This window comes from Gobius niger, assembly GCF_951799975.1.
Source record: "Gobius niger genome assembly, chromosome: 9".
NCBI classification, from domain to species: Eukaryota; Metazoa; Chordata; class Actinopteri; order Gobiiformes; family Gobiidae; genus Gobius; species Gobius niger.
In genome coordinates, this window is record NC_136860.1 from 5,829,410 (window position 1) to 5,851,495 (window position 22,086).

The 22,086-nt window shown below is 43.4% G+C and overlaps 1 protein-coding gene across 1 annotated transcript in view; it reads left to right on the forward strand.

Moving 5' to 3' along the window:
• dnah2 (dynein, axonemal, heavy chain 2) overlaps positions 1–22,086 on the forward strand; it is a gene marked incomplete at its 3' end in the record, with an annotated part of 104,648 nt that overhangs the window by 76,171 nt on the left and 6,391 nt on the right. Inside the window, exons 61-78 of the mRNA XM_079563752.1 lie at positions 77–193; positions 726–867; positions 4,432–4,601; positions 4,669–4,785; positions 5,131–5,295; positions 7,542–7,664; positions 11,992–12,140; positions 12,214–12,280; positions 12,367–12,517; positions 13,312–13,460; positions 13,526–13,659; positions 13,796–13,940; positions 14,004–14,203; positions 14,277–14,403; positions 14,772–14,958; positions 15,347–15,495; positions 18,951–19,134; positions 20,419–20,609. Of these exons, the coding sequence (XP_079419878.1) occupies positions 77–193; positions 726–867; positions 4,432–4,601; positions 4,669–4,785; positions 5,131–5,295; positions 7,542–7,664; positions 11,992–12,140; positions 12,214–12,280; positions 12,367–12,517; positions 13,312–13,460; positions 13,526–13,659; positions 13,796–13,940; positions 14,004–14,203; positions 14,277–14,403; positions 14,772–14,958; positions 15,347–15,495; positions 18,951–19,134; positions 20,419–20,609 (2,667 nt within the window). The remainder of the gene's footprint in view (positions 1–76; positions 194–725; positions 868–4,431; positions 4,602–4,668; positions 4,786–5,130; positions 5,296–7,541; positions 7,665–11,991; positions 12,141–12,213; positions 12,281–12,366; positions 12,518–13,311; positions 13,461–13,525; positions 13,660–13,795; positions 13,941–14,003; positions 14,204–14,276; positions 14,404–14,771; positions 14,959–15,346; positions 15,496–18,950; positions 19,135–20,418; positions 20,610–22,086) is intronic.

Here is a 22,086-nt window from a genome sequence, read left to right on the forward strand (position 1 = left end):
GCCCTGGATTATAAAAGAAATAACAAGGCAAATGTGTCCAAAGTATTTTGTCTGAATGCATAATGTCCATGTGTAGACAGTGACCTCTGAAAGTGAGAAGATCGCAGCAGAGGAGGTGCAGTGTCAGGCCATGGCTGACAACGCTCAGCGAGACCTGAACGAGGCTCTGCCTGCTCTCGAAGAGGCCATGAAGGTTTGTCTCTTCACTGAAAGAAATAGAGTCTGTTTTACTTTTTCAATGAACTAACTCCCCTTTAGATTTATATGGGAGCTTTGACTTCAGAGGCAGTTTCTAGAGGTAGTTGATTCAGATTCAGAAAAACAGTTAAGTTAAGGCAGTTATGTTTGCAGCTGCTGCTTTTAAAAATAAAAACGTTGAAAAACGTACAATTCCATAACATGTCAAACAATAACCAAGCAAGAGCATGGTCTGTGCTGGTCACAGTCTGTGCAGTCGCGCTTCAGTCTGCCCCCTGGGCAGCTGTGGCTACATACATGTGGGACAAAAAATCATCCTTTGAACGACCCACCAATAAAATAAATAAAGAAGATACATCCATACATTTAAGCCTGGTTCTCTTCAGATTTTCTTTTCCATTTCTTGCTTCTATATGAATATGAGATGATAGATTTTTTGCCAGTAACAGGAGAATGTCTGCAGCCGTTTTATAGTTTGTTTTGATGTAATGTTTTCTTATCTCTGTCTGGCCTTTTTGTGTGGTCAGGCTCTGGAGTCTCTGAACAAAAAGGACATGACAGAGATCAAGTCTTACGGGCGTCCTCCTACTCTGGTGGAGACTGTGATGCAGGCTGTGATGACTCTGCTGGAGAAGGAGCCGAGCTGGCCTGAGGCCAAGCGCCAGCTGGGTGAGTCCAGTCCTGTGTCCTCGGACAAACACAAGTGACCTTAGAGCCCACACAGAGTCAAAGTTGCTCAAATTTAAGAATCTTGTAAATGATTATACATCAATATTCCAACGCAAAAGGTTCAACAAATTATTAGCGACTGACGTACAACATTTTTTTACAATTGGAGAGAGAGTGCATCATTAGAGAGGATATGGAGATTTTACATTACCAATAGCTCAATCCACTCGGAAAAGGTTTTTATGTGTCTATATGTGGAACAAACTGGATATACAGTGGGGGAAAAAAGTATTTGGCCAAAATACAATAGAATGTCTATGTGAAACTGACCAAATACTTTTTTTCCCCACTGTACTACCTAAGTAATGCCTAACTATCCAGAGGTTTAAACTGTATGAACATCAGGTCTGGTCACTGTAGAGAGAGTGGCTACTAGTGTTGGTATAAATGTTACGATGTAACTATTTTGTTACCTATGGTAAAGCCGCCTTGAGTTATCGCTTTAGTTATTCAGCTTCTAATGTATTTAATGCTGTTGAAATGATGATTGTGAAGTCAGTTTTGAGTCCATAGTTTGCAAGAAAATGAAGATGCAACAGTAGAGGTCCCTGTAATATAATATAAGTTTTCTCCTTTCCAGCCCTTTTCAGGCAAAATTGGAGCTCACTTTTTTATGTTGAAATTAATGTTGTTGTTTTTTATGTTGCCTGAAATAAATAAATGAATAAAAAAGTAATAGTAAAATGCAATAACCCTCTCAGTAAGGACAAGCAGTGGGAAAAGAGAAGTTTAATGAGGGATTGACTCCTGTGGACGGCCCTGAATATAAATCCTTTTTAGTTTGTTTATTTGAGCAACAGATGCATACAGGTATAGTATACATATAACATACAGAATTTTTCACAACATAAGAGGTTAGTGCTGCTCAAAGGGAGAGGAAGAAGGTAGTTCTAACTTATAAGGCCCTACCCCTCCTTTCAGACTTACACAACTTAAACTACTGATCACGGTACAATCATTTTAATGTATAATTAGGCTTTAACCATGAGATCTATGCGGCAATTCCAGACTGAGGAATTGCCTTAGTAGCAAATTAAATCAGCAATTGGCTCCTCTTAGCAAATCCCAAACAGTAAAGTCATTAGTTCATAACATTCTTGTGTTGCGCTTGAATAAGGTTGAAGGTGCACATTCTGGACATCACATAATAAATCCGGATTCATAACATACTTCTCATTATCGGATCAAAATAATAAAGACAATTCATAGTTCAGGAACAGATGATTAATTACAGGAGTTTTGCATACTTTTCCAGTATTTGCTTTCTGTACATTATTTTAAATTGTACAACAGTTGAACACATTTTTAAATCCTCTTCTAATGAGTTCCAGAGGTCGACTCCACTTCATGTAACAGACATACTTTTTTGAGTTGTGCGGGAATATTTTTTCTTAAGATTCATTTTCCTTCTTAGGTTATAACCCCCATCACGGTCTGAAAACATGATTTGAATGTTCGCAGGGAGTAAACTGTTTTTGGCTTTGAAGACAACTTAGGCAGTTTTTAATTGCACCAATTCTGTAAATTTGGGAATCTGCGACTGTACAAATAGTGGGTTGGTGAGCTCCCTATATCCGACTTTGTGGATAATTCGTAAGGCCTTCTTTTGTAATTTATATAAAACATCTGTATTGCTTTTATACGTGTTCCCCCAGATTTCCACACAGTAGGTCAGGTAAGGTAGTATAAGAGAACTGTACATGATATGTAAAGATTGCTTATCAAAGAAATGTCTCGCTCTACCCATTAAAGACAAGTTTTTTGCCATTTTGGCTCTGATCTTAGCGATATGGGTTTTCCAGCTCAACTTGTGATCAAGAGTTACTCCCAGGAAAGTGTGCTCATAGACTCTTTCAATGTCGTTGTCATCAATGTTTAGTTGGATCTCCGCTTCAATGCGTCGATTTGTGAACACCATAAATTTTGTTTTTAATACATTAAATGATAATTTATTTTTATCAAACCAGTCCTTTAGCTTAGACAATTCTTCTGTAACTTCAATCACAAGTTGTTGCAAGTTCGCGCCTGACGCTATTAATGTTGTGTCGTCGGCAAAGAGAATGAACCTAAATATCTCTGAGGCCGAGCACACATCATTAATAAACAATAAAAAAAAGTTTGGGGCCCAGAATTGATCCCTGGGGTACTCTGCAATATATAGTTTTGCAGGATGATTTGTAATGGCCCATTTGTACAAATTGTTTCCTGTGGGTTAGATATGATTCTAAGCAATTTAGAGCAAGTCCCCCAATTCCATTTTTTTGTGCTTTTTGTAGTAGAATACTATGATCCATGGTGTCAAAAGCTTTCTTTAGATCTATGAATATTCCAATTGAATATTTCTTGTTGTCTATATCATTAGTTATCTCCTCTGTTAGTTCAAGTAGGGCTAGCATTGTTGATCTGCTTTTCCTGAAACCATATTGATTTTCATTTAATATTTGGTATTTTTCTATACAATTTTCCAGTCTAGAAATTGGTCTATAATTAGACAATTGGGATTTATCTCCATTTTTGTAAATAGGAACTATTTTTGCAGTTTTCATGTGATCGGGGAATATACCTGTAGAAAAGGATAAGTTATATATATGTGAGATGTTTAGGTCGTCACAGTCTGTTGTTTTTTTGTTTTTGCACTTACCAACTATATCTATAATTTCTTTAGGATTAGTAGCTGAAAGAAAAAAGGAGTTTACATTTTCAGACGTTTTGACACTGTAAGTCTCCGTCTGTGGAGGTCCTATCGATGCTGCCAACTGAGGTCCCACATTTACAAAATATTCATTAAATTTATATACTGTTTCTTCAATCTCCTGAGGACATTTCTTGTGTGTTGTAAAATGATCAAGAGGAGACCCATTGACTTTTTTCCTTTGGATGACACTGTTTATAATCCTCCAGAGACCCTTTATGTTATTTTTGGTTTTGTCCAGTACGGATCCATAGTGCATTTTTTTAGAGATTCTTATAATTTTTGTCAATTTATTTTTGTATGTTTTATACTTGCATTCTTTTTACAAGCATTTAGTATTCCCTTTGTCATCCATGATGCACTTTTAGCCTTTTTCTGGGTATACTTTATAATGGGACAATGTTGATCGTAGCTCGTTTTAAGTGTTTCTAAGAACATATTGTAAGCTGCATTTACATCGATTGCTTGTAGGATTGATTGCCAATCTTGGTCACGTAGATTTTGCTGAAGAGCATTCAAGGATTCTTCTGTCAGTAATCTAGAATATATCAGGCTATTTAGTTTTACGTCATTTATATTTTTCTTTCATTCAGATTGAACACAGCAAACACAGGTAAGTGGCCACTTATAGAGAGTGTTTTTGATAAACAATGCTCTCCTCCACTTTTGTTTTTCCGATTTTGCTTATACAGATCTTAGCCGTTTAATACAAAGTTATCGCTATTTTCGTTATTCATCCATGTTTCAGAAACTGCGATAAGACTAAATGGGTTACAGATCCTTCTGTTTGACATTCCTCTTTGCATTAACAGGTGAGGGCAACTTCATTAAGACACTGGTGAACTTTGACAGGGACAACATCTCGAACATCGTGCTGAAGAAGATTGGAAAGTACTGCAAACAGCCGGACTTCCAGCCTGACATCATCGGCAAAGTGTCACTGGCGGCCAGGTCTCTGTGCATGTGGGTGAGGGCCATGGAGGTAAGCGTGGTCTGCAGACGCACAGCACAGCATTACTGCTCCGCCGCTGTAACCACGCCTCTCCCAGGTTTATGGGCGAGTGTACCGACTGGTGGAGCCCAAACGAGCCCAGCTCAACGCCGCCATGTCCCAACTGACGGAGAAACAGGCGGCTCTGGCTGAGGCGCAGAACAAGCTCAAAGAGGTGAGTCCCAAACACGGCACATGTAACAACAGCAGCTCACATATGAATGAAAAGCAGCACAATCATCAACTGTTCCATGAAGCTGAAGGCATTGATGGAACAAGTTCAGGGTGAATGCAGACACAAGCAAAGCAAATTAAATAGTCAAAAGTGCAGGTCTATATGTTTTACATCAGTGGTTCTCAACTGTTGGTTCTCAATGATCACCCCGGATGACAAGCCGCGACCCAAAATAACTTAAAATTTTAAAATAACCTTGTAGTTTCTGAAAATGTGTGTAAGGTCGGTGTGGGTAAAACACATGGCAGGTAACTGGTTAATGCTTTTGTCCATGTCTTTCTGAAGGTGGCGGACAAGCTGGAGGAGCTGAAAAAGCAGCATGCGGAGAAGCTGACCATGAAGGAGACGCTGAGGAAGAAGTCAGAGGAGATGCTGAAGAAGCTGGACCGCGCCGACAAACTGGTGTCTGGACTGGCCGGAGAGAGGGTCCGCTGGGAGGAGAGGGTCACTGTACGTCTCACACTTACACTTACAAAGGGACGAGGCAGATGACTAATATGGAGCTCAACAGTCCCATATGTACAGTACATTTCCCATTACAGGGTTTTTGCAGGGCATTATAGCTGCTGTAAGCGATCCCGTTTTGCCAGTCCGGCACCGATGCATTATCAATAAGAACCTCTAGATGCGCCACCATGTGCGCCACACATGCAAACAGTAGAAGAAGACCGGCGCTGCACCTCGCACCTCCCTCACCCGTTTATTATAATAGATCCATGCCCTCACCTCACAGCACACACCCCCAACACACTGCTCACCCCCACATGTCCCCCCCCCCCCCCCCCCCCACCATGTAAACATAAACACGTGAACAAGAGATCGCAAATGTAGGGGGGTTACTGATGCAGAGCAGAGCTCACTTACTCCACCAACTGATGAAAACATTTCAAAAAGACATTGCTTAAGGCAGCTTTAATTAGCATTAAAAGATCAAATCTTACCAATACCAAATACCAAAATGATGGTCTAAAACATGTTAGGCTGAAATGACCTTTTTTTGTTTCACTAAACAGCTGCTCATGTTGTTCAATTCTCTTTCTCTTTTGTTAGATGATAAAAAAAAGCGTTGCTATTAATATGTATTTGACCTTTCAGTGAGCCTTTCAGTGCTTTGGTGGTTAGTGCCACCAGGATCAATTGTCTTTTTGGTTTTCACTGCTGATTGAACCGTAGCCCAGTTACATATACATTCCATTACGAAAACCTACCAGAAATCCTAAAATCCCAAAATAGAATTGATCCTGAAGTAGGGCCGCAGTCGAGGTTTTGACTTCTGCAATAACCTCGAGAGGTTTTTCTTCTTCTTACTCTGGCATCTGACTGATAGATTTTCACCAATCAGAATTGTGGAACCACGAGATCTCAGGTTCAGCTGTAACAGGTAAAGGTTCTGAGTGTCCATAAAGCAGAGTCTAAAGAGTTTAGATAGACTCTCTGTGATTCCATCCCGGCTGTCCCCCAGAGGTACTCTGAACGTTGGGGAAACTCCTCCTGAAAGTAGATTATTGTGTATTGTTCTAATGTGGGGCAATTTGAGCGAGAATATATTTAGCAGTGTATGTATTTAAATGTATCAATTATAATTGCAAAATGAATCACAATCGAAATATTTGTTTTACAATTAGGTTTTTTGTCAAAATCGTGCAGCGCAATCCTGAAGCATCATTGGAGCTACCGGGATGGAAAGCGAAGGCGCCAAGCTATCACACATTCAGCCACTGGGTCCCTGAAAGGACACATACGCCATCAGTACATTGTGTATAACAGACACCAGTCTATAACGGTTATCAGGCCTCACAGATGCTCTCATGATTCATCAGCTTTGATACATTGAAGAGCTCTTTTTTAAAGGCTGTTAACACCTTAACCCGTGTGTCGCTAATTCACGACATACCACTTCCTGGAAGAATTTAGCCTACATTTTCCTATGAAATTTTAAATATATTATTACATTTGTGGTTACAATTGTGGATGTGAGGCTGTAAATGAGAGGTGTGGCTGCATTATACAGGTGCGATGCAGTGTATGTGTGTGCGCGAGAGGGCATATTCCGATTGCTTATTTCATTGCATGCTATTGTATATATTTGTTTTTACCTGTACTTTGATTACATGTTACTGTATATTATTCTATGTAACCAGGGACCGCAGATGCAAACTAGCTATTTAGCTATAATCTGGTGCACAACATATCATAATGTCTCTGTGCATTGTCCCTTCAATAAAGACTAAACTAAACTAAACGTAAAGAAAGCAACAACACTGATAATGTATTTTTTATATAATTGGAAATAAATTCAGGCGTCAAGGGGTTAAGGTGGAAGATTGGAACAATGGCAGTAAAGTAAAGCACTGCTCGATGTGAGTGAGGCTCATACAATAAACATAAGCTTCAGGAGTACTCTATACATTAATGCTCAGCCCTTAAGTTTACACAGTTTGGAGTTGGAGGATGTGAAGGATAATAGCAAGATGGTCACAAAACCACACTTTCTTATTATAGCAGTTCATATTTCCGTCTTCTCTCACGTGTTTTTACTTCTGGATGTGTCTAAATGTGCACTGTGACCCTGAATCCTTATTTTAAAAAAGGAAATACAATGAGATATTTGATCGCTTCATTTTATCATCATGCAGGGCCTTCTCACACACATATGTGAAACAATAATAATGTTCATAAGTGGTTCTTTTCTGCAGGGGCTGGAGGAGTGCATGGGATACCTGGTTGGAGACAGTTTACTGGCTGCATCCTTCCTTTCATACATGGGCCCCTTTTTATCAAGCTACAGAGACGAGCTGTTGGATATCTGGCTGAAGGAGGTGAGACGTCTTCTCTATTTTTGTATCTATTTATTGGTTTATTTGGTCGGGACTGTGCATGTTAATGAATATACATGGGTCTCATGCATGTAAACAAGCCACGCCGGATTTCCATCCGTCGTCCCCCATGCACACTCTCTCATTCATCCTGGCCTATTGTACATGTTTTTAGCGATAGGGGAAAACGGAGTACCCAGAGGAAGCCTACACAGGCACGGGGAGAACATGCAACCTCCACACAGAAAGGCCCCTCTGGTGGGAATCGAACCCTGGACCTTCTAGCTGTGAAGCACAAGCACTAACCACTGCGCTACCGTGCCGCCCAGTTCTCTGTCCTGTCTGTCTCTGTCCTGTCTGTCTCTGTCCTGTCTGTCTCTGTCCTGTCTGTCTCTGTCCGGTCTGTCTCTGTCCTGTCTGTCTCTGGCCTGTCTGTCTCTGTCCTGTCTGTCTCTGGCCTGTCTGTCTCTGTCCTGTCTGTCTGTGTCCTGTCTTTCTCTGTCCTGTCTGTCTCTGGCCTGTCTGTCTCTGTCCTGTCTGTCTCTGGCCTGTCTGTCTCTGGCCTGTCTGTCTCTGTCCTGTCTGTCTCTGTCCTGTCTGTCTCTGGCCTGTCTGTCTCTGTCCGGTCTGTCTCTGTCCGGTCTGTCTCTGTCCTGTCTGTCTCTGTCCTGTCTGTCTCTGTCCTGTCTGTCTCTGTCCGGTCTGTCTCTGTCCTGTCTGTCTCTGGCCTGTCTGTCTCTGTCCTGTCTGTCTCTGGCCTGTCTGTCTCTGTCCTGTCTGTCTGTGTCCTGTCTTTCTCTGTCCTGTCTGTCTCTGGCCTGTCTGTCTCTGTCCTGTCTGTCTCTGGCCTGTCTGTCTCTGTCCTGTCTGTCTCTGTCCTGTCTGTCTCTGTCCTGTCTGTCTCTGGCCTGTCTGTCTGTGGCCTGTCTGTCTCTGTCCTGTCTGTCTGTGTCCTGTCTTTCTCTGTCCTGTCTGTCTCTGGCCTGTCTGTCTCTGTCCTGTCTGTCTCTGGCCTGTCTGTCTCTGTCCTGTCTGTCTCTGTCCTGTCTGCCTCTGTCCTGTCTGTCTCTGTCCTGTCTGTCTCTGGCCTGTCTGTCTCTGGCCTGTCTGTCTCTGTCCTGTCTGTCTGTGTCCTGTCTTTCTCTGTCCTGTCTGTCTCTGTCCTGTCTGTCTCTGTCCGGTCTGTCTCTGTCCGGTCTGTCTCTGTCCTGTCTGTCTCTGTCCTGTCTGTCTCTGTCCGGTCTGTCTCTGTCCTGTCTGTCTCTGTCCTGTCTGTCTCTGTCCGGTCTGTCTCTGTCCTGTCTGTCTCTGGCCTGTCTGTCTCTGTCCTGTCTGTCTCTGGCCTGTCTGTCTCTGTCCTGTCTGTCTGTGTCCTGTCTTTCTCTGTCCTGTCTGTCTCTGGCCTGTCTGTCTCTGTCCTGTCTGTCTCTGGCCTGTCTGTCTCTGTCCTGTCTGTCTGTGTCCTGTCTGTCTCTGGCCTGTCTGTCTCTGGCCTGTCTGTCTCTGTCCTGTCTGTCTCTGTCCTGTCTGTCTCTGGCCTGTCTGTCTCTGGCCTGTCTTTCTCTGTCCTGTCTGTCTGTGTCCTGTCTTTCTCTGTCCTGTCTGTCTCTGGCCTGTCTGTCTCTGTCCTGTCTGTCTCTGGCCTGTCTGTCTCTGTCCTGTCTGTCTCTGGCCTGTCTGTCTCTGTCCTGTCTGTCTCTGTCCTGTCTGTCTCTGGCCTGTCTGTCTCTGTCCTGTCTGTCTCTGGCCTGTCTGTCTCTGGCCTGTCTGTCTCTGTCCTGTCTGTTTCTGTCCTGTCTGTCTCTGGCCTGTCTGTCTCTGGCCTGTCTGTCTCTGTCCTGTCTGTCTGTGTCCTGTCTTTCTCTGTCCTGTCTGTCTCTGGCCTGTCTGTCTCTGTCCTGTCTGTCTCTGGCCTGTCTGTCTCTGTCCTGTCTGTCTCTGGCCTGTCTGTCTCTGTCCTGTCTGCCTCTGTCCTGTCTGTCTCTGGCCTGTCTGTCTCTGGCCGTTGAGACCGACGTCTGTACTTTTAATTTCTCTGTCATAACAGCGACACAGACAGCCCCATGCAGACCACGCCCACAGCACAACATTATTTCACCAAAAGTTCACAAGAACCACACAACTGCTTCCTTGTTTTTGACTGTTGTGATTCAAGTCTGTCCTGGAGCACCTTGTGGGTGTGCAGAGTGGGATGTGTTTGTTTCATGTTTCATGTTTCTATTTTTCCTTTCTTTTGCTGTAAAACCAGTTGCCCCATTGGGGACACGAAATCAAGTGAAGTCTCTCCGATGTCTCCTCCATCTCGGGGCTGATGTTCATCTCCTTTTTCTTATTAAATCCACAACAAATACCTCCCACTACTTTGTGTCCGACGCTCACAAACAGAAGCCATCTTTGCTGATATGGGGTCAGTTTTTCTCGTCCAAAGAGAGAAATGAAGCAGGAGAGAGGACAGAGACGCATCAGCTGGTTGACAGACTCGTGTAGTGAGTCGCTCTTACGATTCTGACCCGGAGTCATGCTAAAGTCACGCTAAATCCCCCATTCTTCACTAACTCTTTTAAGACTGAAAAAATTGCGTAGTCTGTGCACAGCTTTAGTCTAATATTGATCAAATATGAGCGGACGTTGATCCCACTGGATTACCATGGCAACGTCCCATCCACACTTCTATTCACCTTATTCCGGAGGCTCGCGTGGGCGCCTCCATGAATTGTTCCCGCCCCTTTTCTCCTATGTGTTAACATGGGGCTGGAGAAGTCCAGATAAAATCAGTCACTACACGAAAACAAAGCCGTTTTTCGGCCGCGCAGAGACACGGTGCATAGTTGACATGTTGGTGCAAATGAACATTGGCCATTTTATACAAATCAATCGACTAAACATCAGATTTGAGCGGAGAATATTTTCCCTTGTTCTCCGTTTAAATGAACGGGCTTCCGCTCGACCGGAAGTGTCTGTACACCGGAAGTGTCAGACAATGCAAAAAGTGGCAAAAGTGGGCGGGGCGGAATAAGGTGAATACAGTCAGGTCTATAAATGTTGGGACATCAACTCAATTAGTATGTTTTTGTCTCTATAAACCACCACAATGGATTTCAAATGAAAGACCAAAGATGTATGTTTCATTTGAGAGTATTTACATCCAAATCAGATGAACGGTATAGGAAGTGTTTGTATGTGAGCCTCCCACTTTTCAAGTGACCAAAGGTAATGGGACAAGTGGCTGCTCAGCTGTTCCATGGCCTGGTGTTTGCTCTTCCCTCATTATCACATTTATAAGGAACAGATGAGGCGTCCTGAGTTCATTTCAAGTGTGATATTCACATTTTGGATATTGTTGCTTTTATTTTCAATATGAGATCCAAAGAGCCATCAGTATCAGTGAAGCAAGCCGTTATTAGACTGAAAAACAAACTCATCAGAGAGATAGCCAACATATTAAGCGTGGCTAAAAAAACAACAACAATAGGTCAGACAAGTCAACAATCAAGAGAAGACTTCACCAGAGAGAATACAGACCATTAACCACACGGTGTAAACCACTGGTGAGCCTCAAACACATCTAAAAAGCCTTTACAGTTCTGAAACGACATCCTAGGACAGACGAGACAAAGGTCAACTTGTACCAGAGTGATGGGAAGAGAAAAGTATGGAGAAAGAAGGGAACATCTCTCCTCATCAGTGAAACATGGTGGTGCAGCATCATGGCCTGGGCTTGTTTGGCCAATGGAACTGGTTCTCTTGTATTTATTGATGATGTGCCTGTTGACAAAAGCAGCAGGATGAATTCTGAAGTGTTTGGGACAATATTGTGAGCTCATATTGAAACAAATGCTTGGACGCCGCTTCACAGTGCAGATGGACAATGACCTGAAACTACTGCCAAAGCCACCAAAGAGCTTTTTAAGGCCAAAAAGTGAAATGTTGTTCAATGTCAATGTCAATCATCTCACATGAATCTATTGAGCTGCATTTCACTTGCTGAAGACCAAACTGAAGGGAAAATGTCCCAAGAACAAGCAGGAGCTGAAGACGTTTACAGTACAGGCCTGAGAGAGCATCACCAGGGATGAAACCCAGAGTCTGGTGACGTCTGTGCCTTCTAGACTTCAGGCTGTCATTGACTGCAAAGGATTTTCAACCAAATTGCCTCAAATTAAAGCTGAAAGTCTGCAGTTTAATTGCATATCTTTTGTTTTATTTCAAATCCATTATAGTTGTTTATAGAGCCAAAAACATAAGAAATGAGTCGATGTCCCAATATTTATGGACCTAACTGTATGTGTTGCCACAGACCCTGGTCTGACGTGACCTTGCTTTCTTGCAGGTTGGGGATCTGGAGATTCCTTGCTCGCCTGGCTTCAGTTTTGCAATTTTCTTGTCCAAACCCACTGTCGTCCGCGAGTGGAACATCCAGGGACTGCCCAGCGACGCTTTCTCCACCGAGAACGGGGTCATCGTCACTCGCGGAAATCGGTACAAGCCACTTTTACATTCAAAGACCATATTTGGTGTCGTGAGTTTTGAATTGCCAATCTGTTGGTTCAAGATGGCCACTGATGGTGGATCCTCAAGGCCAGGCTCTGAAGTGGATTAAGAATATGGAGATGAAGAATGTATGTGGTGGAAAAAAGCCTTCTCATTGCTGTTTTTTTTGTAGAAATGTTGTGTGATAGACTGTGTGTATGTTTGCTCTGAGCAGGGTTTGAAAGTGATCGACTTCCAGATGCCCGACTACCTGCGGGTGCTGGAGATGGCTATCCAGTATGGAAACCCTGTTCTCCTGCAGAATGTTCAGGAAGACTTGGACCCTTCTCTAAACCCAGTGCTCAACAAGTCTCTGACCAGGATCGGTCAGTGGCACACAAACAAACAACCACACGAAGCAGGTTTAGTCACATTCTAGGTCCACTAGACACTTGAACATTATTTTGTTGTACGCTTGAAAATGACAAATAAAGCACTTACTTACTCACTTAAATGTGCGGTAGCAACAGGTGCAATGAGGCATGACCGGACAATGGCTGTTTTGGGGCATTGTTTTGCAAAAGGTCAACTGGTTTGAATCGTGTTGACAGGGATTTGTCTCTGTGTTGAATAGAGTTTAAAATGTTTACAATGTTAGAAACAATAGATTTAACCTGCACCTTATTTACTAATACTTCTGTTTGATGCACATGTGTTTTTAAGCCTGCCGTGTATTCTCAAAACAATGTTTTGGTTTGTGGTTTGGAATCATTGACATACACCAAGTCACTGTGTGTTGTCACACTACATAGGATAAGAGATAATATAATATGTAACTTGTAAAGTCCCTTGTTACAGCTCTCAAGAAACACTTGTGGAGTGCAAATAGTCAGGGGACTAACAAGGGTAACCTTGTTAGTCCCCTGACTCCACAAGTAAACAAGTAAACAAGTAAACAAGTAAACAAGTAGTCCTAGTAAATAAATGTACAATGAATAAAAAGCTGGGCTAAAACTGTTTCAAAAAATATAAATAATCAAATTAGAACAGAACAGAGTATGATATGTGACACTGATACAGAGGTGGTTTTGCATCAAAGTTATTGCACATGAATTACTTCACAGTAGAGCTCTGTCTGCTGGGCTTATTGCCTTTCCTGTCATCTCCTCTGTTATTACAGGTGGAAGGTTACTCATGAAATTAGGTGACAAGGAGATAGAATACAATCCAGACTTTCGTTTCTACATCACCACCAAGCTGTCAAACCCCCACTACACCCCTGAGACTTCTACAAAGACCACGATCGTCAACTTCGCTGTTAAAGAACAGGTGAGTTCAATGTTCCTTTGGAAAAGGCTGTCTTGAGTCCTGTCCAATGGTGTCTGTGTGAGCAGGGTTTGGAGGCCCAGCTGCTGGGGATTGTAGTGCGGAAAGAGCGTCCACAGCTGGAGAGTCAGAAGGACTCTTTAGTAATTAGCATCGCAGACGGCAAACGAAGCCTGCAGAAGCTGGAAGACGAGATCCTACGGTACAGTCTACTTTAAAGATACAATGTGCACTCAGTTTGACATAGAAAGAGCTTCAGTGCTTTTGTCTTATACTGCTGTAACTCTAATGTGACATCTGTAGTAAGAATGTGTCACATGTCCTCTCTCTGCGTTCAGGCTCCTGAACGAGGCGTCTGGATCTCTGCTGGACGATGAAACGCTGGTCAACACTCTGCAGACATCTAAAATGACCTCCTCTGAGGTCTCAGAGCAGCTGGTCACCAGTGAGACCGCAGAGATCCAAATCGACGCTGCCAGGGAGGTTAGTTAGAGGAGTACATGTTCACAAAACGACATGAGACATAATGATGTGCTTTCTCCCCAGGCCTATCGCCCTTGTGCACAGCGAGCCTCCATCTTGTTCTTCATTCTGAATGACTTGGGCCGCATCGACCCAATGTACCAGTTTGCCCTGGACGCTTACATTAGCCTTTTCAACATCAGCATAGAGAAGAGCAAGCGCAGCCGCAAACTGGAGGAAAGGATTGACAATCTCAATGACTACCACACGTATGCTGTGTACAGGTAAGCTTCACACACAGATGGAGGATCCACGGTCCAAGTGAAGGCGGCTAATGAAGTGTGCTACTGTTTTTAGAAACACATGCCGCGGTCTGTTTGAGGCACACAAGCTGCTCTTTAGCTTCCAGATGTGTGTCAAGATCCTGGAGGTGGATGGAAAACTGAAAATGGATGAGTACAGCTTCTTCCTCCGAGGAGGACTGGTAACTGAACACACAATGGGCTCCAAACTAGGAGTGATATATTCAGCGATATATTGCGGGTGGGGGGGGGTGGGGGGGTCTACAGTGCAGTCTGGCGGAGTTTAGAGAAACAGAGCAACAGTTGACTATGGAGTAGAAGGAGTTTAGAATAAAATTCTAAATTTGACCTCACTTTGGCTTTTACAGCGAAGACACAGACCTGGATTATTAAGAGCCATTGTGTTTACTGTGTGTTGCTTTTGCTCTGCATCGCTGTCATCCTCTCCCCCATGTTTTGGCAAATGGGATTATCTTCGTGGGCTTCATCAGTTCTCATTAGTGTTTTTGAGCAGTAACACAGGATCTCATCTGTCGCTTGTGCTCCACAGGTCCTGAATAAAAAGGATCAGATTTATAACACATGTGCCAGTTGGCTGCAGGACTCGGCCTGGGACAACATCACCATGCTGGACAAGCTTCCAAACTTCCGCGGCATCAGAGATTCCTTTGAACAGGCGCCCAAAGAGTGGCACCAGTGGTTCACCAGCGCAGAGCCCGAGAATGAGCCTCTGCCCGGTTTGTACCAACAATTGTATAATCAGGACTCAGGAGGTGTCACTGCTTTAACGTCCAAACATCTTCACTTCTCAGGGTCGGGTTATTCCAAAGCTTTATTTTATTGTTTTTTATTTCAGCTGCTTCAATTCCTTCTGTACCAACAGAGAAAGGATCCATAATATAAAGTTCAATTCTTTTACATAGGGCTGGGCAAAAGAAATGTATTCAATTTGATGAATTGGGGTTTTTACTAATTGAAAATCATGAGAAATGGTTTCTCAAAATTGTGGTCACTCACATAATAAAAAGATGAGCTTAGAAGCCTCCTCATATAGGAGACTTTTAGGTTACTGACTGAAGACTTTGATCTGACCTGTTGTGATCTTTGACTCTGATGTCGTGGCAGGTAACTGGCAGGGGAAATGTAACGACTTTCAGAAGATGCTGCTGGTGCGCTCCTTACGTCAGGACCGCGTGTCCCTCTGCGTCACCTCCTTCATCTGTAAAAACCTAGACCCTCGCTTCGTGAAGCCGCCCATCCTGGACATGAAGGCGGTCAGTGGCTCCTCTGTTCACTTTGTCAGCTGTGTTTTTTTTATTCATTCAAAGACCTGAATCTCACTCCAGGGAACTAGTCTGGTCGCCTTTACATGAAGTACAGCTCAGGGCTCAAAAGTGCGACCATTTTACCTCGGTTGCACCGGTGCGACTGCCCTGATCCTCCCCACACCCCATGTCAGAAAACTCCCACTGTAAGTTCCACTAATCAGGATGTGCTCTAACTCAAAGGAGAATTTACTCCGATGAGCGTTTGAACATCACTGGGCATGGCCTCAGACTGTGCGCACAGCCTCAGGGGCAACACGGACTGTGCACACTTGAATGTAATATTTCAGCAAAGTTCCAGATGCAGTTATAGATGTCAGACAAATACGTAAACTGTGTGTCCAGCTGTAGCAGAATCGACCGCATGTCCAGAGTTACATCCACCAGGAAGAGAATGTAGTCTGCGTGAATCCATTTCAAGCCCAAAGACGTGAGGCGCTTTAAAGTTAGGCTAAACTGAGGCGGCCCTCGCCGTAATCTCTCATCTTCACGTGTCCAGGTGCAGGTTAAACCTTATTTCCAAGGTTGAACCATAACCAAAAATGTCCAAGAAGAGACTCCTGTTTGCATTTGAAACATTCCTAAAGTGGTGCGTCTAAGTTATGTCCTGGTACGTCCAAATGAAAATACTTGGGCGCACTGACATAACCTACACAAAATGTTAGTCTGGAGCCCTGAGTACAGCGAGCAAAGCTCTGCAGGAGGATTCAATAGTTTGAAATGAAAACAACACTTTGTGGTTAACCAGTGCTGTGTAATTCAGAAGATGCTAAAGAACAGCATATTGTGGATTGTGACCAATAACAAAGGCTCACATTATTGGTGCACTGTTTATTTAAAGATTCATTGTTAAGATGAACTTCTCTGATCAGATCAGAGTTAACTAATAATTACAAGTTCAAGCAGCATTTCAGGGCATCGAAAAGTCCCAGTTCCGACTTGACTTGAATGCTTCATATTAGGTATAGCTGAAATAAAGGATCACATGCACTGGTTATCATCTATATTAGGAGCATAGATGTAACTGGGTCATTATAAAGTGTTCAAGTTGCAATCATGTATTTGCCCCTTCTGTCTGGGATTACTTTATTCATAACAAAGTGAGTCTCCCGTAGAAAACCAATATCTGCACCCAGTTTCTCTAGGTGGGAAAGAACATTGCCTCACTTCAAAAGCCCATTGAGGCCTCCAAGAAATAATTTAAACAGGGATTAAAATTTGTTCTCCAGAGGCTTCGTAATGAAACATAAATCTAATTTATTTACTAAAATCTTAGCAATTATCTTAGCATTAAGACAATCTATAACTTGACTTTATAGAAAGTGCAGACGTCATCCTTGCTTTGGGAGGTGGACAGGAAACAACCCTTTTTTAATTGTGGCCAGACCGACCCACATAGATTAGACTCTAAATTCATTTGTTTATTTTCGTGATTGATCTGACACAGCGAATCGATAATAGGCAGTTATTTATCTACTATATTTCACATATTCACCTTTTGGAAACTTTCCTCTGTGATTCCTGGACAATTTTTTATTATTTTAAAAAGTGACAGTTTAGTTTATTGGTTAATTGGTAGGGACAGTGCAAGTTAATGAACAAGCCACACCGGATTGTAGCCTAATTTCCATCTGTCGTCCCCCATGTGCACTCTCAAACACCCTCTCATTCATCCTGGCCTAGTGTCATTATCAGGCTGATCCCATGTTCTACTCATTCCTCTGTCCCCGACTGCCAACATGGGTGTATGTGGTGCGCTTGTGTATGTCTCTGGGGAGGTGGATGGGGCAAGTGGGAATGTTGCATGTGTATGTGTGAGGGAATGTTTTTAAATCTGTAACGCACTTTGTGTTGTATGAAATGCATGAAAAGCGCTTTATAAATAAAGATTGCTTGATTGATTGATTGATACAAAGCAGCCGCCCTGAGCCTCTGTCACTTCCCTCGGTTATTTGACCAAATACATTTGTAGAAGAAACGTCACCAAAGCCTGTAAGCCTTGCGGTTCAGGGTTATGGCTCAATATACTTCAGTGTTCACGGTCCACTACCTGACCTCACTCACACGTTTCGGCGGCGTGGGTTGTTAGGGCCGAAATTTGGAACCTGCTTGACCCATGCATGCTCAGTTGAAATGGGCACTTCACTTATTACTTTAAAGGCTCTACAAATGTGATACAAGTTGTTTCATCAAGACTGGCCTGGAGATGGACTGGGAGCTACCGAGCTATTCAAACTATGATAAGGTGTGTTGTCAAATGTGAGGTGGTCAGCCACACATCCAGGTGGCTTCTTCAGGACCTGAGCTGGTGACTGGAGGTAACATTAGTGATGTTAGCTCTGTCCCAGCTGTGTGAGGGCAGGTTGATCATATTCATCCATATATATATATATATATATATATATATATATATATATATGCCCTCACATTTTAAAGTTCTTCTAGAGGTTTTTAAATGTCTTAATGGTCTTGGTCCTTCTTATCTTTCAGAACTGCTTTTACCCTATGAACCTTCACGGCCCCTTCGCTCCTCCGGCAGGGGTCTCCTAGTTATTCCTAAAGTCAACAGGAAAACTCACGGTGAGGCGTCTTTCCAGTGTTGCGGCCCTCGCCTCTGGGACGACCTGCCGGAGGAGCTCAGGGCTGTAGAGAACGTTCATGTTTTTAAGAGCAGGCTCAAGACCCACCTTTTTAGCTTAGCCTATAACTGATATTTATTTTTGCTAGGCCTATTTTTTTTATTATTTATCAGCACCTTATAATTAATTAAATTGACATTTAATAGTTATTAATATTTATTCTGTATTTATGTATTTTACCTCTCGGTCTTATTTTTTTCTTATCCTATTATTCAATTTTACTTACGTACTTTTATTTATCTTAACAATTTTTATGCTCTTCCAGTTTCCTCTGGAGGAGCCCTCTGTTTCGGGAGCGGTGATTGGCTGTGGCTGCTGGGGTGCTATCTTGTGGGTGTCTGGATGGAGGTGTGGTGTTGTCCGGGCACCCTGTGTTGGTCCCTGTGGCTGCAGCCGAGGTGCCGCTCCCGATGCAGACGCCCCCTTGGATGGTGTTCCCTTACCTGGTTTATCTGCACCCAGCCTTATCTTAGCCTTTTGTCCATAGTCTCCACTGTTTTACCTTGAGTGTGTATTGTGTGCTTGTGCGGTGTGTCTCTGGGGAGGTGGTGGGGGGAGTGTGAACGCGACAATGTGTCTGTATTTTTGGAAGGAAGTGGGTGTGAGAGAATGTTTTTAAATCTGTAAAGCACTTTGTGTTACATGACATATATGAAAAGTGCTATACAAATAAAATTGATTTGATTTGATTTGATCAATATATATATATATATATATATATATATATAAGACTCTCTAGACTGAAGTTTGCGTTTGTGCTCTCAGGTTGTGGAGGAGTCTACATGCCACACTCCGCTGATCTTCGTCCTGTCTCCTGGAGTGGACCCCACAGGAGAGCTGCTGCAGTTGGCCGAGTCCTCCGGCAAAAGTGACCAGTTCCACGCTCTCTCCCTGGGCCAAGGACAGGCCCCCATCGCCAAGCAGATGATCACAGACGGCGTCAAGAAGGGTACTTGACCTTCAGTGTTATGTGTTGTGCAACTAAATAGTTGTACAATAATTATAGGAGTAATCTATCTGGGACAAATGTTATATCACAAAATACACACATACAACATTATACTTAACACTTTAAACTTTCCAAACTCCCACATGTCGCACAGGACTAGAATCACCTGAGGATCGGTTTGCAGAATTACCCTAAAGGTAAAAATCGGGGGAATTTGTTCCTCCCAGATTACTGACATGGCAGATTTGCATGGGAATATAGTAGAAACTCCAAGGACATCAGTAATATTTACTTTTTACCTGAGGTCCCGGGGTCATTCTAATCCCGTGCGAATAGGGCTTTAGTGTATTTTTATGAGAAGTAAATGCTGGAGCTTCGAGCCTCTCAATGCACATTACATTACCCAAATGTCATCTCACCGTGGTTCACCGCTGCCGGCTCTGGAGCAGCAGCGTCTTATCTCTTGGGACAGCATCAGGTTTGACACTAATTGTATTTTCCCGCTGTCCGAAAAGTTCTTGATAAAATACCTTTGGTCCAAGACCACAGACAAACTCCCAACATTTCCACTTGTGCCATCGCTTGTAAACTCCAAAGAAACATTATCCTCATTTTAATTATCCAGAAATGGAAATTAGCTGTGAAACGTTTGCACAGCTGCGTGTGGAAATCTCACTGCTCATTGCTCTGTCATACTGTTGCAGTCCTACAGGCATAAAAGCTGCTGACCCTGCAGTTTGGTGCTCTACAAACATGATCTGAAATACATTATATGGGATTCGTTTAACAGTTCACATTCCCTCAAATGGTGTTCACCTGGACCTCCCTGTGAATTGAATGACACTACTTCTCAGAAAAGTCCCATTTGGGGGTTGCTGCAGTTGTTAGGGTCTAGTTCAGCAACATGAGGCGTTTTCGCACCGCAGGAACCTTTCGCCGTTCTTGGGGCTGTTTCAGTACCAGCCCCCTTTGACATGCTTTCAGACAGGCAAGACTGTTTCACCTACTTCCCTGGGGGCAGTACTTTCAGTCAGATCAGGAACCTAAATATAGGGAGTCAATAGATTTTTCCTTTCTGATGGCATGGGTATATTTTCCAAGAAGACAATGCTCCAAAGAGTCCATGATCATAACCTCATTGAAAGCCTTTGGGGTGTGCTGGAGAAGGCTTTGTGCAGTGGTCACATTCTCTCATCATCAAGATCTTGGATAGACAATAATGCAACTCTAGACTGAAATAAACCTTGTGATAATCTCAGCTGTACTCTGGTCTCTTCTCCGTAGGTCACTGGGTGTTCCTGGCAAACTGCCACCTATCTCTGTCCTGGATGCCTGAGCTGGATAAGCTGGTGGAACAGCTGCAGGTGGAGGAGCCTCACCCAGACTTCAGGCTGTGGCTCAGCTCCTCCCCACACCCCGAGTTTCCCATCACAATCCTCCAGGCTGGCATCAAGATGACCACTGAGCCCCCAAAGGTCTGCCTCCTCTCACAGTCATACACAAACCCCCATCTGACTCCCTAAATTAGGACCACACCACCTTTGCTCTGCCTGATCCCGTCAGACCTGGGAAGTGAAGCAGGACGGGCCTGGTCGGTGCTTGGATGGGAGACCGTTTGGGAACACCAGGAGGACTGTGTGAATGGAGTGAGTGGCACAGACTGGTTGCCTCGCTTCCGTCAGTCTACCCAGGGCAGCTGTGGCTACAACAGTATCAGAGTGGATCATAACGACAGTGCAACAATTTGAGAAACTTAGTAATACAGGCTTGTAAAGCGCAATGCAAGTGTAAGGCATTGAAAGGTTATTTTGCCAGAGCATAGTCGATTCTTTTTGGACTGAGGGTGTATTCTGCTTTTTGCAGGTAGTCAATAATAATGACCATCACGCAGACATTTTACACCAAGGAAATCACTAAATACTAATACAGCCAAATGCTTTTAGACCTTCAGTTTATAAAAAAAATAGATAAATCTTCAATTGAAAAAATGTATGTCAATGAGTTTGCACGTAGGTCATCATTTGAAACTCTTAATATTTGAATTTTTCGAAAAGTCAATGCAAAATATGAATGGGATTTTTTTCAAGAAAGGTGGACTATATTTTGGCAGGAAAAGGGATGAACTGTGGAGGGAACTACCTGCTCTGGAGATCTGAACTAATGCTGAGACCAAGGAAAAGCTCATTAATTAGAATGACTTTCCTCCTTGGAGGAGGTTGAAGCAGCTGGAGCGCTTATCGCCCCTACGCAGTCACCATTCTCCGTTCAAGGCCAAGTCATGGAGCTAAACCCGGCAGATACGGACGGTGGCTGTGTGACTATTTTTATAAACAAATTCACTTTCTGCACACATATCCCCTCCCTAACCATGACCCAATCCTTCTGCGTCTGTGTAGTGGCCAATTGAAATGCCACTGAGATGTGTGACCGATGGCTATGGCTGTTGTGTCTGCTTCCCAGCTCTCCAAATGAGTGCATAAAGGCTTCTTCTGTCACTTTATTTCCACAGATGGCAAGTAAACAACTAAACTCCATATAAAAATAAGCGGTCAAAAAACCATTGGCCCCTACCGGGTCGCACACCTGAGGGCGTCATAAAAAGGTGCACCTTTTAAAGCCTGAATGAATGTCCTACAACACAAGAGCGCCACCTGCAGATCGTTGATGGTGGGGGTTATGTTGGGGGAAGCAGAGGCTGATGGGTGTTTGTGACGGCACTAGTCTATATTCAGAGCCCGGGGCCCCTTTGGCTTGTTGTTAGTAAGGGCCCCTAAGGCCTCGCCACACTGATCTTAGAACTGAACTGCTGCTGGAGACAGATTTATCTTTCCCCACATCCCTGCTGAAGCGGTGTCTTCCCTCTCTGTGGCCTCCTCCTCCCCCAGCTGAAAATCTTTTTGGTTGGAATGAGGACAAAGTGAAAATGCTGAAACCAGTACCACTTAAGTCAAA